The sequence below is a fragment of the Procambarus clarkii genome, chromosome 5 (genome assembly GCF_040958095.1).
Source record: "Procambarus clarkii isolate CNS0578487 chromosome 5, FALCON_Pclarkii_2.0, whole genome shotgun sequence".
NCBI classification, from domain to species: domain Eukaryota; kingdom Metazoa; phylum Arthropoda; class Malacostraca; order Decapoda; family Cambaridae; genus Procambarus; species Procambarus clarkii.
Genome location: NC_091154.1, coordinates 25,048,189 through 25,063,587, shown reverse-complemented (window position 1 = coordinate 25,063,587; position 15,399 = coordinate 25,048,189). Strand labels below are relative to the sequence as shown.

Below are 15,399 nucleotides of genomic sequence, written 5' to 3'. Positions count from 1 at the left end.
AGAGGAGAAGGGTGTACATGTGGTGTACATATTGTGTGTGTGTGTGAGAGAAGCACGGTGTACATGTGGTGTACATATTGTGTGTGAGAGGAGCAGGGTGCACATGTGGTGTACATATTGTGTGAGAGGATCAGGGTGCACATATTGTGTGTGAAATGAGCAGGGTGTACATATTGTGTGTGAGATGAGCAGGGTGCACATATTGTGTGCGAAAAAAGCAAGGTGTACATGTGGTGTACATATTGTGTGTGAGAGAAGCAGGGTGTACATGTGGTGTACATATTGTGTGTGAGAGGAGCAGGGTGTAATAATTTGTTATAATAGGCAAGAAACATGCAAGCTGACTGAAACGAGAGCCATTAACGTAGCTGGAAGATGAAGCCCCAACGAAAGCTTGAAGCTGAAGGTTAAACTCCAGCCGTAGGCTGTTGTAGCTTCACCCTCAGTTTGAATCTGAAGTTCAAACTCCAGCTGCAAGTTCAGTCACTGACGCAAGCGCGGGACTCCTAACGCAAGCGGCTGGTTCATTGATCTAATATAACAGACGCACTCAATGCCTCAGACCGGACTTTCAATAAGAGTCCGAGCAAAATTGTTTACTTTCCAAAGAATTGACATTATCAATAAGGCATTTATCCACGTCCAAACCCAAAATAGGTTCATATATATATATATATATATATATATATATATATATATATATATATATATATATATATATATATATATATATATATATATATATATATATAAATATATATATATTATGCATATAAACATACATACTGCCACTTATATTCTTATGTAAGTCACCAATAAGTAAGCAGTCATGTATGTATATTTTTAAGGCTGAAAATTTGATCAATAAATTATTAATTCTAACATAATTTTAACACTAATAAAGTTGCCATATAACTCGGTCATTTAGTGCTAATAGTAATAGAACTGGGCCAGTATTTACAGTGATTAGCTGAGCAAATCACTTGAGTGATCAGCTGATCCAGTCTTTGTAGTGATAAGCTGAGTCAGTCATAACAGCGACCAGCTGAGTCAGTCATCACAGCGACCAGCTGAGTCAGTCATCACAGCGACCAGCTTAGTCATCACAGCAACCAGCTGAGTCAGTCTTCACAGCGACCAGCTCAGGCAATCATCACAGCGACCAGCTGAATCAGTCATCACAGCGACCAGCTGAGTCAGTCATCACAGCGACCAGCTTAGTCATCACAGCAACCAGCTGAGTCAGTCTTCACAGCGACCAGCTCAGGCAATCATCACAGCGACCAGCTGAATCAGTCATCACAGCGACCAGCTGAGTCAGTAATCACAGCGACCAGCTGAGCCAGTCACCACATTGACCAGCTGAGCCAGTCACCACATTGACCAGCTGAGCCAGTCACCACATTGACCAGCTGAGCCAGTCACCACATTGACCAGCTGAGCCAGTAGCCACATTGACCAGCTGAGCCAGACACCACACTGACCAGCTGAGCCAGTCACCACATTGACCAGCTGAGCCAGTCACCACATTGACCAGCTGAGCCAGTAGCCACATTGACCAGCTGAGCCGTTCTGCTTAACGTTACTACTGCTCTTTCTAAAGCACCGTACTCGAGTGCACACACACATTAACAAACAATGCAATATGTGCATTCATATCACCTTATTGCTCAATGTCACATATGCATAGTTTCTCCTACAAGTTAAAACCATTTAAGCTATATTGTCTTTGATGAAAACGTGATTTTATTTACGTGCAGTCCTTTACAAACTTTTATATGTTTTATGACGTGACTTTGACACTACTGAGCCTTACTTCGGAAGTAAATATATTATCCAAACTAAGCATTCGGATTTGCAGAACAGGGGGTTAAGCATCTTTTGTCCCCTTGTTTATTATTATGCAGGGAGATAATTACTTATGCTTCCTGCGTAAGTAATTTTTGTCATTTAAAACTACTCTGAACTACTTTTCAGTGAAGGCTTGGATATTTTGACTCTAACGGGAGTGTCTATTGTCCGTACAAGGGGGTTCGATCCCTTTAAACGTTTCTTAATCGTCAACACACATAAGGCCATAATTCATAAACGAACTGCAATTAAGATGACATGTCAAGGGTTAAACACTCTTCTTGATAATTTACAAATTCATATTCTGGCGACAAGAAGCATTTGCACCCTTAAAACTGGTGAATCATTAGGCAAAGAGCGGACATGTGTCTTCTCCTGTTTATAAACAGACTGAACTTCTATAAACAGTTTTCTACAAACAAAACTAAAACAGGCTGTCCTCTATAAACAGCTTGTTTTCTAAATCATAGACTCTGGTGATACATTCCGTCACTAAGGGCTCATAGAGTACCACAAGGAGGGAGTCATGTATCCTAGACTCTGGTGATACATGCCGTCACGCAGGACTCATAGAGTACCACAAGGAGGGAGTCATGTATCCTAGACTCTGGTGATACATTCCGTCACGCAGGACTCATAGAGTACCACAAGGAGGGAGTCATGTATCCTAGACTCTGGTGATACATGCTGTCACGCAGGACTCATAGAGTACCACAAGGAGGGAGTCATGTATCCTAGACTCTGGTGATACATGCTGTCACGCAGGACTCATAGAGTACCACAAGGAGGGAGTCATGTATCCTTTTCTGTGGCTACAACTAGTGACGGTGCATTGGAGATCCCAAGATGCTACCAGACGGGCATACAAGGTCTCTGCACACTAACTCCAACACCGTATATGCTGCAATAACAATGCATCGCCACATATGGTGCACCAACAATGTAACACCATATATAATGTACTAACAATGCAACACCATATATGATGTGCCAACAATACATTACCATATATGTTGTACCAACAATGCAACACCTTATACGATGCAACAATATATATAATGTACTTACAATGCAGCACCATATATAATGTGCCAACAACATTATCTGGTACCAAAGACCATCTTATAAAATGGATATGCAAGCTACTATACCTACATTGTGGTACAAGTGATGTGTGAATTATGTAATTATTAACAATATAAACTTCAAGAAAATCAATATGCATTAAAGCAACTTAAATCCTTGTTGCATGGAACTCCTACAAAACGCTCCATAGTCCTCAGGAAGGATTAAATTTACGGCTGTTTGAATCCATTAATAATAAACCTCTAAGAATTTACTAACAGTGTCATTATATTTATATATAAAAAAAATAAGCAGCTCACTTTATTGTTCTATAAGAACAAGTGCATACCAACAGTAATATATAAATTGTATTTATATCACAAACTTGAAAACTCTCATGCTTATAAAGAAGGATTTGCAATGATCACCAGAAGAAGGTGTCAAACAATTATTCTTTAATTAAGGAAGGGGTAACTCGCGAATCTTTTCATACACGTACACACACTTAAACGGTCTCAACAACAGGTGAACGTAATTGGTCGTTACTGCGTCAACACACCAAAACTCCAAGGTTTGTACAGAGTAGAGCACACTCTGGCTATAGCGATAACCATCTTGTATTTTTTTTTTAATTATATATTATTTTCTGGTGGGGTAATTTGTGGAAGGCGAGTAACAAAACAGCTTGCAGTGGTGAAAGTTATACAGTGACATCAGTAGAAAAAGTTATATGTTGACATCAATGCAACCGTTAAGTGCTGACATCAATGAGTAATATTAGTCTGCCTTTAATCTAGATAGTTTCTACCTGTTTAAGTAACTTTGTGAAATTGAATTTGGACCTTGGATGTCAGTGACAAATGATGTTTTCAATTAAAAGTGCAAGTGATAGTGTATTCAGCTCTTGAAATCCAATAGTGCATATGCCATTGTACAATAGAAGAATTTTAAGTATGACGGAACGTGACAGCTCATCGCGACTTCGATTGTAAGTAACGAGAGCACTCCGAGGTCATGCTAACTAAACAACACTGCAAGTTTTATTCTCGTTTGAGTGATTATATGCGGCAACTGCGAACTTATCATAAGAACTGAACACCTAGATGCAGCCATTATTAGTGCAAGATGGGTTTTCAAAGCAGCAAAATAAAAAAGATATCAATAGCAACGCTGATGGCTATACAGCCTCGCGAACTTTAGGGTAATATAAACGATACAAAATATAATTGTTAACAATAACAAGCTGGTGAAAATTGGATTCGATGCACAATTTGGAAAGGAATTGCAATAGGCCTACTTTTGCATGAGGCCTAAGCTTAAACTCTGTTTATCGACTACAAGAACAAATCCACTTGCTCCCAGCGAATGTTGAGACTCAGGGGGCTTAATTATAGCAAAATGTAATTAACAAGTCTTAATTAACATTAAAATTTTAAAATCTTGTTAATTCAGTAAATCATGCAATTAAATATATTAGGAATTAGTGATAGTAAGACTATCCTAACTATTAACGAGAGAGCGTGTTGCATGCCACAATGAAAGACAGCCATTTGCTTATGATTGAAATTAAATGTAGATTCGATAATTTGAAATATAGTATGTAAACATACTTTCTGATACAGAGTATATATATATATATATATATATATATATATATATATATATATATATATATATATATATATATATATATATATATATATATATATATATATATATATATATATATATATATATATATATAATTTATGGTTTGATAATAAAAATCTCTATCAAACAGCATTATATCGAAGCGTTGCAAAACACAACACTATGTCCAAGGCAGTTACGGGAACATTTGGAAATTATCCAAAACGGAGGCACTTTATCTTCCATCCCATTGTACATGCCATATGAAAGTCTTGGCATTGATCATTCTGCCTGATCAGAAAAAGTCATAATCTGTGACAGTGAAAAAGTTTGCTGTTAAAAAAATGCTAAAGGAAACTGTCATGTATGAGAGTTAGATAGGCTGTAAATGTCAATGACTAGGAACTCATGAAGGCATTGTTAAACTTTCCAATTAATAAGTCTTAAACTTTCTGAATAATAAGCCTTTGACTCCATAATGCCATGCCCGTTTCGGATAACATATGTTCCCATATCACATTGTAAAGAGAAAAGGCTTTTGCGACCATTTTAAATGGTGTTATTCTTAGCGTCTACACTTTATCTGCTATTCTTAATTTTTTAAATAGGCCTGCATAGAATTCCAGCAATGATTGCTACCTTTAATATATCTGCTACTTCATCTCCCTCTAACCTAGAGTTACATAAACAGCACTTTTTTATATTGAATTAATGAGTTCCACATTGCTTATCTTTGCTGACATATTTTTCATTTACACTTATATTCAAATTCTGAATATTTTCCTAAGCATCTGAAGAATACTGAATTAAGATTCAACGATACAAAATTTGAGCTTTTTTAGTTAAATATTTGATGAAAGTCAGTGCACGTTTTTCTAGCAAATTAATTAAACGTCCTTTGTTTTGATAATTGACAAGTACGCAATGATAATTGATAATTAATTTGTTTTGTTAACAGTGAGTCACAAACGCCTGAGTCACTCCCATTATTCAGGATATACATTTAACTATTAAAGGAAGGAGAACTCATTTGAAGATTCATTATTTTCTAGAGATGAGGATGGCTGGAGTGGCAGGTGGTTGCATCTTGAGAAGATCACAGGTGTTCAGGACAGGTGTTCAGCACAGATGTTCAGTATAGGTTTTCAGACCAGGGGCGCAGTTATCTTACATAATCACGCAGAAAGGAGTTTTAGGTGCTGATTCCTGAAAATAAAGACGAAGTAAAAGAGAGGAGGAGGAAATTATTGGAAATTATTGCTTGCCACCTATATTTGCTCCTAGGCAATTTTTTGGACATTTGAAGAGGAGGGTCTTTATAATGGGTTTATTAACCATAATGAATATTGAACTAAAAAAAACTCTGTGACCACTCGTATGAAGTAATTCATTTATAAAGTTGCATAGTTTGCTCTGCTCTTATCCAATAGTTAGTTATTATTATCCAATAATAGGCCACGCAATAGTTCAATACGGTAGTAGATTGTGTCTATATTCTCAAATTGGCAGAGGATACCTCTCGGAGTATACTTCCTTGAGAGAATAGTTTTGGTTTGGTGTTGGTCTTCAGGCCTCTCACCATCTGGAAGGTTATTAAGACCAACACAACAGTTTACTGACCAACCAACAAATTTGGTGTTAGGCTTAAGCCAATCGACCATGGAGGGTTATTAAGAGCAACACAATAGTTTTCTGACCAACCAGCAAGTTTTGTGTTGAGCATAAGGCCTATCAACCTTTGGAGGGTTATTAAGGCCACCACAATACCTTACTGACCAACTAACAAGTTTGGTGTTGGGTTTAAGGTTTATCAATCTCTGAAGGGTTATTAAATCTATCACAACAGCTTACTGACCAATTAGCAAGTTTGGTGTTTGAGCATAAGGCCTGTCAACCTCTGGAGAGTTATTAATGCCACCACAATAGTTTACTGACCAACCAGCAAGTTTGGAATTGAGTTAATGCCAATCAACCTCTGGAGGGTTATTAAGGTCACCACAACAGCTTTCTGACCAACCAGCAAGTTTGATGTTGGGCTTAAAGCCCATCGACCTCTGAATGGTTATTAAGGCCACCACAACTGGAGCGTTATTAGGGTCACCTCAATAGCTTACTGATCATCTAACAAGTATACTCTAGTCAATAACTGTGTTATAAACTAAAGTTAACTCTCAGATACATTAGCCAAGAAATGGGGCAGACCTCAGAGTGGATATACATTAGTTCATGCTCGATGACCGCTTGGAAGCCTCGCTATTTATGGCAGAATCATTGGTCTTGTGATCAAATATTTGAATATTAATATCAAACGAGTGGATTACAAATTAGTATAATGTGCTGGTTAGTATGATAAGGACTTGAAGTGGCTTTTTTCTATAAGTTATGCTAAACAAAACAAGCGGTGCTATCTACTTCACAGTCACCAGTCTTTTGAACACAGTCAAACTTACTGAAAAGCAGAAGCAAAACATGAAATAGCAAAGAGGTAAAATAAATTAAGATTTAAAATGACACTCTAATCAGGAGAGTTATCCATACATTCCGAGCCCTCCCGCCATACACAACAGTTATCTAAAACCGCTCACACCTGTCTAATGGTCAGAACTATACTGCGAGGCCAACACCTGATGCAAATGAACTAATCAATACTTGTTATTATCAATACAAATATAATCAGCCATTAGCAAGTTATCAAACCTTGAGTAATAATTCTCAGGTCAAGTAGGAGGCTAATGGGTCAATATTTGACTTGCTGGGCATTGTGTATCTCTTGTATTAGTCGACTGTTGTGGCTTGTATCCAAAGGAGTGGTAAAATGTTCAACAGATTCAACGGTTTCAAGCTACAACAGGCTACAATGTAGGTGTGAGAACAGGAGATGCTTTTTCACCCACAAGGCCTCACTACCCATGGAATTGCCTACCTGGCGAAGCCGTAACTGACAAAACTGTGCTGCAAAATATAACTGGAAAAGATCGTTATGGCAAATGGGGGACCTTCGACAAGCTGCCGGCTTCTTGTCTTCGTTGAGGCCACTAGGGTTAGTGGCCCTCTGGTATATATTCGAGATATGCAGCAGTTTCCCATAGACGCCGCCAGGCTCAGTACGAGGAGAAAATAGCCAGAAGGCTGAAACAAATGTTAGCTTTGTAATTCTATTTTTAACTAACTTTAATTTAAGTAAATGTAATTTATCTAGTTCTTATGTGCATATAAATCTATATAGTTGGTTATGTATTTCTGTTGTGTATATAGAGCTCACCAAATGTAGACAATCAGCTCGTCCTTTCCAGCGTTTACGACACAACTAACCTGATGCACTAAATTGCCCAAAGCTAACCTAACCGGATTAAAAGTAGAAAACGAAAGGCCTCATCAATTTTGCGAGCTGCTGTGATTTTTAGTACGCCAGCTTTACGTCGCAGGGGGATTTATACGTCAAAATGTGATGCGGTGTTAGAGAGGCCGGGCTGAAACAGTCCGTAGGGCCGGACTGGAAAGTCCGTAGGAGTACCTAATTCAACAGGCAGGGGTACATGATCCCAGCTTTACGGTCTGCGCCATCAAATGGGTCTCTCTCTCTCGCAGGACCAGCACCCCATCCACCATCTTCTGAAGCACATAAGAAATCCAGCTGGGATCACTCCATTGCCGACCAAGAAGCTGCGACATGCTTAGAAACTGGGACAACACCACATGGCACTGTCCGATTTAGAGCTGTAGCAGCTCCCCATGCAGGTGACTTCCTTTTAGCAACCCCAATGTCAGCAATCGGCACACGTCTCACACCGCAGGCCCTCCGAAATGCTGTGGCTCTCTGCCTCGTTGCCCCCAATCCACACTGAATACAGGTGTATTTGTGGCGAGGCAGAGGCCGACAGGTACGGACGGCATGGCCTTCTCTGCCAAAGGGCAGGAGTATGACATGCAAGACACGGCGAAGTTAATGACATTATTAGGAGAAACCTTACTACAGCCGGTTGTCCAGCAGAGAGAGAGCCCCGTTACTTTATGCCCTGAACTCTGATGAGCCTGTCGGTCGCCCAGACGGGATCATGGTGAACCCCTGGAAGAATGGTAAACAGATGGTGTGGGACTACACTTGCGTTTCAACTTTAGCCAACACCTATTATGACTTCAGTGCTGCACAGGCAGGAGGGACTGCCAAACACCAGGAATGCAGCCAAGACGCATAAATACAGAGATCTTGACACTTGGTGCCTGGGGGTAAAAGTGCTGCTAGTTTTTTTAAGGAGCTGGGTGTTACGGTATCGACACCATCGTCGGAGATGTGGCGTGGCAATTACAGCGCCATCTATGAGTCTGCACTCAAACTCCTCTGATATTGGACACTCCGTGGACAACGCCATCTATTGGTGGTGGCGTGACAGCGACAAATGGCTCTGGTTTCCTGCCCCAGTTAGCAAGAGAGGTCGACGTGGATGACCTCTGGTGGAGGGTGTGTCATGATCAACGCCATCTGTTGTAGCTACAGTGCATAATGTCAACTCCCAGGTGAATGAGTGTTACCTCATGGTTTTCCCAGTGTACCATCCATCTAACCGATGACGTTTTGTGTCAACAGAAGTGACGTGTGGAGGCAGTTGTACTGAGGAAGGCAGTTTACCTTGGGCAGTTCATGTACTTTCAGCTTGGTCCTGGAAGAAGACTGAGTGAGCCACCGTCTATCTAAGCAGTGTGTTAGCTGCTAAATTACGCAGTGTTGATAGAAATCGACGAACCCGGGATTGGCTTTGTGTAACGAACGACAGTGAGGTGCCTATTGTGAAGCGCTGCTAGTAGGCTGCTAGAGGCTTCTTCCAGGGGTTAACTACCCATGTATATGGTTGTTTGTGACCCCCTGTCAGCGTGTTCTGACAGGGATCAGAGGACAGAAGTCCTCTGCAAGTGGGTTGCTGGCGAGCGAAAGTGGGGTGTAAGCACCTAGTGTGACTGTCGGTGGACTGGCCCACGTAAATGGTGAACTCGCCAGCGTTTGTTAGTACACGTGCTCAAGGTACTGGACGGTGGAAACACTGGAGCTGGTGAACACTGCCAACGTAGTAGTGTCCTGAGTAAAAGTGCCACTATTGTATATACGTGTAGTCATAATCAATTTAATCTAAGATATTTTTTATTGGGGAAGGTAATTATAGAAAAGAATAGTGTATTGTTTATCCCCCTCTTACTCTTTATTACACTATATTGCCATTTCTTGAAAGCCTACTATTGACTTGGGGGTTGGATACTATAAGAGGTTACAACATCAAGAACCCGGTTACTGGTCCATAGTGGCCGTAACATTGGGGTCCAAGCTAATTGAAACAACTAGAGACCCTAGAGCCGTCATTTTTTATCTTTCAGCGCCTTAGTGTGGCGATCCAGAGAGAAAATGTTCACTACATGGATGGTTCCTGCCCGTCATCTGAAGAGCTGGAAAAGCTCTACAACTTGTGAAAAGTATCATCACAGAAAAGTATATATATGCAAAAAGAATAGGGGCGACAGAAGAAAATATAAAAGTGTTCAGTGAGGATTCACAAGCTCTTCTCTGAGTACTCTTTATTTTCTTCTCCAAGGTTATGAGTCCCTACACTTGCGCCTCAGTACAGGTGATACCACTGGGGGGTACCCCTATATATATATTTATATATATAAGTAACGACTCATCTTTACTGAGTCCTATATACCTGGCTTTGTGAGCACCTATGCGTTTTTGTTCTCGTATTGGCATCCTTGGTGATATTTAGCGCCCTCTGATTATTTTGCGTATTTGATGGTGCTACATAGCCTTCCCGGTTTGGTGCCTTCTTTTGATAATTACTTACTTACTTTGTGAGCACCTTTACTGTCATATATACCTGGCTTTAATACGTGGGAATATTTGCGTGGCGTATTGGACCACCAAGTGTGCCACTCTGTGGGTCTCTAGTCTGGGTTAACGGCTTTTTTTAAATGAGAAATGTATTTGTTTTGTAAACTATTTGGTCTCAAGCCGATACATGAAACTGTTTAACATATTCTTGTTTATGTTTTCTGAATAAATCATTTAATATTTGCATGTAAAACAGAGATACAAATGATCTATTATTTCTAAAACAGAGATACAACTGATTTGTCTCATGTCTTGGAGAACTGGGCACAGTTCTATGAACAGTTGCGCAACTGTTACAGCTCGTTCTAATATAATTGTAAATATATATATTATTAAACACCTGATGCCTTTGTTCACCTAGCAGTAAATAGGTACCTAGGAGTTAGCCAGATGTTGTGAAATTGCATCCAGGGGAAAGATTCTTCATTTTGAAGGCTGACCTTAATAGATGTAACTGACTTCATCTTCCTGGCAATGGTGAACGGAGTGCTTCTCAAACTCCACCCAGCAAGTTAAACTACAGGACCCAGTAGTTCTCACCGTCCTGCCCTCCCAGCGCCTAGGCTTACCCCTCTCTCACGCCCATCCTCTCTCCCATCCACGCTGAATCATTAATTCTCTCACACACTTACACACTACCTCCTCACTCTCTTCCTCAAGCCCCTGGGCTGCCAACTCCTGTCATCTTTGCGCCAGGGTTGACACCATGGGCGGGCGCACTGGCTTGTTATCCAGGATTCGTTCCAGTTCCGCTAGATGCTCTGGCTTCAGCTTGGGCACTACCTGGAACCACAGCCTCGAATGAGTGTGTTTCTAGAGGGAGCTAATTCCTGGAACAACTGTCAGAGTGGTTATGGAACCAGATTCTACAGGGTGCTATCATGAATAACATTGTCATGAGAATAAGTAATTATCAGAAGAATCAAGAACATATGTAATTATTAGATGAATCAAGAAAATATATTATCAAAAGAATCAAATATGAAATTATCAGAAAAATCAAGAAAATGTAATTATCAAAATCAACAAATAATTATGAAAGAAATCAAGAAATAAGAAAATTATCAAGAGTAGCAACATGCAAGTAATTATGACAAGAGATAAAATAAATTCAAAAGAATAGAAAAGTCAGAGGAATCAAGAAATATTACAAGAACCAAGAAATATCACGAGCATAAAAAAAATCTCATGAATCAAAAAATCACAAAAATCAAGAAATACAACAAGAATCAAGAAATGTTACAAGAATCAAGAAATAACACACGAACCAAGAAAAAAAGTAAATAAAATCAAATTGTTTATTCAGGTAAAAGTACATACATAGAAGATGAGTTACAAACATAATGTTGGATTTATAGATAGAGCTAGTACATACAATGCCTAAAGCCACTAATACGCACAGCGTTTCGGGTAAGGTGTGGGAAAAAACACTTAATTAGTATTAGGCTTAATCTGAGATAAAAGAATAAATTGTGTAGAAAAGGGAAAAACGGGGGGGGGGGGGGGGGACATAGCAGAAATCAATTATACAACTTGGACAACAAACAGTATTGTTTGAAAATAGCAAGACATGGGTTGACATTTAAGGGGGTAAGGTAGGTTACATAGAGTTTATTTGGCAGTATACCTAGTTTTTCTCTTAAACTGGTTGAGTGAGGTACAGCCTTTGGCATGATTGGGAAGGTCATTCCACATTCATGGGCCCTTGATTTTTAGAGTTTGGTTAAGGCGGAATCTTGGAATATCAAATAGGTATTTGTTTCTGGTGTGGTGCCTATGGGTTCTGTTACAACCTTCTAAGAAGTGTTTAAGGTCAGGATTGACATTACAGTTCAAAGTTTCAAATATATTAGAGTTCACATGAGAGGACGTGCAGTGACTTAATATCTAACATATTAAAAAATTTAAGTAGGGGTACCGAGTGCTGTCTGGGGGCCAGTGTTTGATATTGTTCTAATAGCAGCTTTGTGTTGAGTAATTAGAGGACGTACATGATTTTGGGCAGTAGAACCCTAAGCACAAATACCATACTTGAGATAACGATAGATGAGAGAGTAATAGAGCGTCACCAGGGCAGGGCGGGGTACATAATATCTGATCTTAGAAAGAATACCAACAGTTTTAGAACAATTTTTTGCTATATTTAGAATGTGTCCCTGGAAATTCAGCTTGGTATCGACGAGGACACCAAGGAATTTACCATCTACTTTGTTATTAATTTGGATATTGTTTATTCTTAGATTAATGTGATCTGAGGATTTATTACCAAACAAAATATAGAAAGTTTTGTCAATGTTAATTTTAATTAAGGGTGAGTTTGTTAGCAGTTAGCCAAAGATGGACTTTATCTAGCTCAGTATTCACTGTGATATTTAAAGCAAGAGGGTCAAGACTGGAGAAAATGAAGGTTGTGTCATCAGCTAATAAAATTGGTTTGAGATGTTGAGAGGCGTGAGAAAAGTCATTAATGTAGATGAGAAAGAGGACCAAGTATGCTGCCCTGTGGAACACAAATGTTGATGGGTAGGGTGGGAGAAATGGAATTATTCACAGTAACATACTGGAGCCTGTCAGTAAGGTAAGGCTGTAGGAGCTGTAGGGAGTGACTTCTGATTCCATAATGATGTAATTTAAGAAAAAGGTTTTGGTGGATGACGGTGTCAAAAGCCTTATGTAGGTCAACAATTAACTAAACAGGGAACTCATTTTTAAATTTATAAATTAAATATAAATTAAGAAATCTCACAGGAATCAAGAAATATTACAAGAACCAAGAAACATCACAAGAACCAAGAAACATCACAAGAACCAAGAAATATCACAAGAACCAAGAAATATCACAAGAACCAAGAAATATCACAAGAACCAAGAAATATCACAATAATCAAGAAACATTAAAAGAGTCAAGAAATATCTCAAGAACCAAGAAATATCTCATGTATCAAGAAATATCACATGAATCAAGAAACATTAAAAGAGTCAAGAAATATCTCAAGAACCAAGAAATATCTCATGTATCAAGAAATATCACAAAAACCAAGAAATATCACAACAACTAAGACTATTACAAGAATAAAAAAAATATCAAAAGAATCAAGAAATATCAAAAGAACCAAGAAATATCAAAAGATCATGAAATACGACAAGAACCAAGAAATATCCTAATAACCCAGAAATATCACAATAATAAAAAAATATCACAATAACCCAGAAATATCACAATAATCAAGAAATATCACAAGAGCCAAGAAATATCACAGGAATTAAGAAATATCACAAGAATCAAGAAATATTTCAGGAATCAAGAAATATCACAATAATCAAGAAATATCACAGGAATCAAGAAACATTAAAAGAATCAAGAAATATCTCAAGAACCAAGAAATATCTCATGTATCAAGAAATATCACAGTAACCAAGATATATCACAATAATCAAGAATTATCACAAGATTAAAAAAATACCACAAGAACAAAAAACATCACAAGAATCAAGAATTATCACAAGATCTAAGAAAAACCACAATAATCAAGACAATCACTACAACCAAGATATTTCACAAGAACCAAGAAATACCACAAGTATCCAGAAATATCACAAGAATCAGGAGGAGAATGATGAGAGAAGGGATGAAGGCGTCACCTGCAGGGAGTTGATGTTCTCCAGGAGCTGGTCGACAGTGGCGGCGCCTATAAGAACGCAGTGTAAGTTGTCGTTCTTGAGGCTCCAAGCCACTGAGAGCTGGGTTAGTGTACAGCCCAGTCTCTCAGCCAGCTGGGCCAGATCCCTAAGCCGCGCTTGCTGCTTCCTTCCATCATCTGAGCCGGCTTTATCCTTAAGCCAGGTGTACCCCTGAGGCATCAGTAAAATTATATATTAGGAGTAGATTACACAGAGGCCAGTATATATTCAACTGGTATACTATGCTTTCTGGTGTGTTATTATACACTCTAGAGCAGCACCTAATGACTCAAGTATACTTGATTGCTTTGGTATTGGGCTTAAGACTTATCAATCTCTGGAGGGTTAGTAAGGCCACCACAACAGCTTACTGACCAGCAGCAAGTATACTTTAGTCCGGAACATTGTCCATGACTACAGTATACTCGGTGTATATTCTTAGTACACCTGTTGGTTTGTCATTTGGTGTTGGTGTTAAAACTTCTATACTCCATAAGGATATTAAATATAGTGTAACTTACTGAACAACCAACAAAGTATACTTCAGTGATAAGAATACAGCAAAAGAGCCCAAAGTACTCTTCCAGGGCTCAAAATGCTACATAAAAGCCCAAAGTACTCTACCACGACTCAAAATGTTACATAAAATCCCAAGGAACTCTCCCACGACTCAAAATGTTACATGAAAGCCCAAAGTAGTCTCCAAAGGCTAAGAAAGGTTCATAAAAGCCCAAAGCACTCTCCCAAGATTCAACATGCATTTAAAAAGATGAAGTTCACTGAACTTCCTTAAGAATGAACTAAAAACTAGCAATTTTTACGTGCAAATCAATCCTTAAGAAATAATAACATTTTCCCAAATGAGTTGATTATGAGAACAGTCGAGTAGAAAAATGAGTCGATGCTATTGTTCATAATTTACCATGCATCATACATCATACATTTAACACTAACGTTATCAGTATTAAGCTTTTGGTAAGCATAAGCTGACCGGAGGCGTGTTCGTTGTCAAATCTTTCAAGGAAGCAGGTTTTGGTCTGTGTCAGCTGCAGCAAGCAGGTCGTGGAGTGTCAGCTGCAGCAAGCAGGTCGTGGAGTGTCAGCTGCAGCAAGCAGGTCGTGGTGTGTCAGCTGCAGCAAGCAGGTCGTGGTGTGTCAGCTGCAGCAAGCAGGTCGTTGAGTGTCAGCTGCAGCAAGCAGGTCGTGGAGTGTCAGCTGCAGCAAGCAGGTCGTGGAGTGTCAGCTGCAGCAAGCAGGTCGTGGTGTGTCAGCTGCAGCAAGCAGGTCGTGGAGTGTCAT

The 15,399-nt window shown here is 39.2% G+C and overlaps 1 protein-coding gene across 1 annotated transcript in view; it reads right to left on the bottom strand.

Moving 5' to 3' along the window:
* Positions 1–4,634: 4,634 nt before the first annotated feature.
* The window catches only part of LOC138349705 (voltage-gated potassium channel subunit beta-2-like), a 120,227-nt gene continuing 109,462 nt past the window's right edge, over positions 4,635–15,399 (bottom strand). The window contains exons 9-11 of the mRNA XM_069340045.1: positions 14,063–14,272; positions 11,053–11,203; positions 4,635–5,751 (exon numbers count right to left, since the gene is read on the bottom strand). Of these exons, the coding sequence (XP_069196146.1) occupies positions 11,102–11,203; positions 14,063–14,272 (312 nt within the window). The 3' untranslated portion in view covers positions 4,635–5,751; positions 11,053–11,101. The remainder of the gene's footprint in view (positions 5,752–11,052; positions 11,204–14,062; positions 14,273–15,399) is intronic.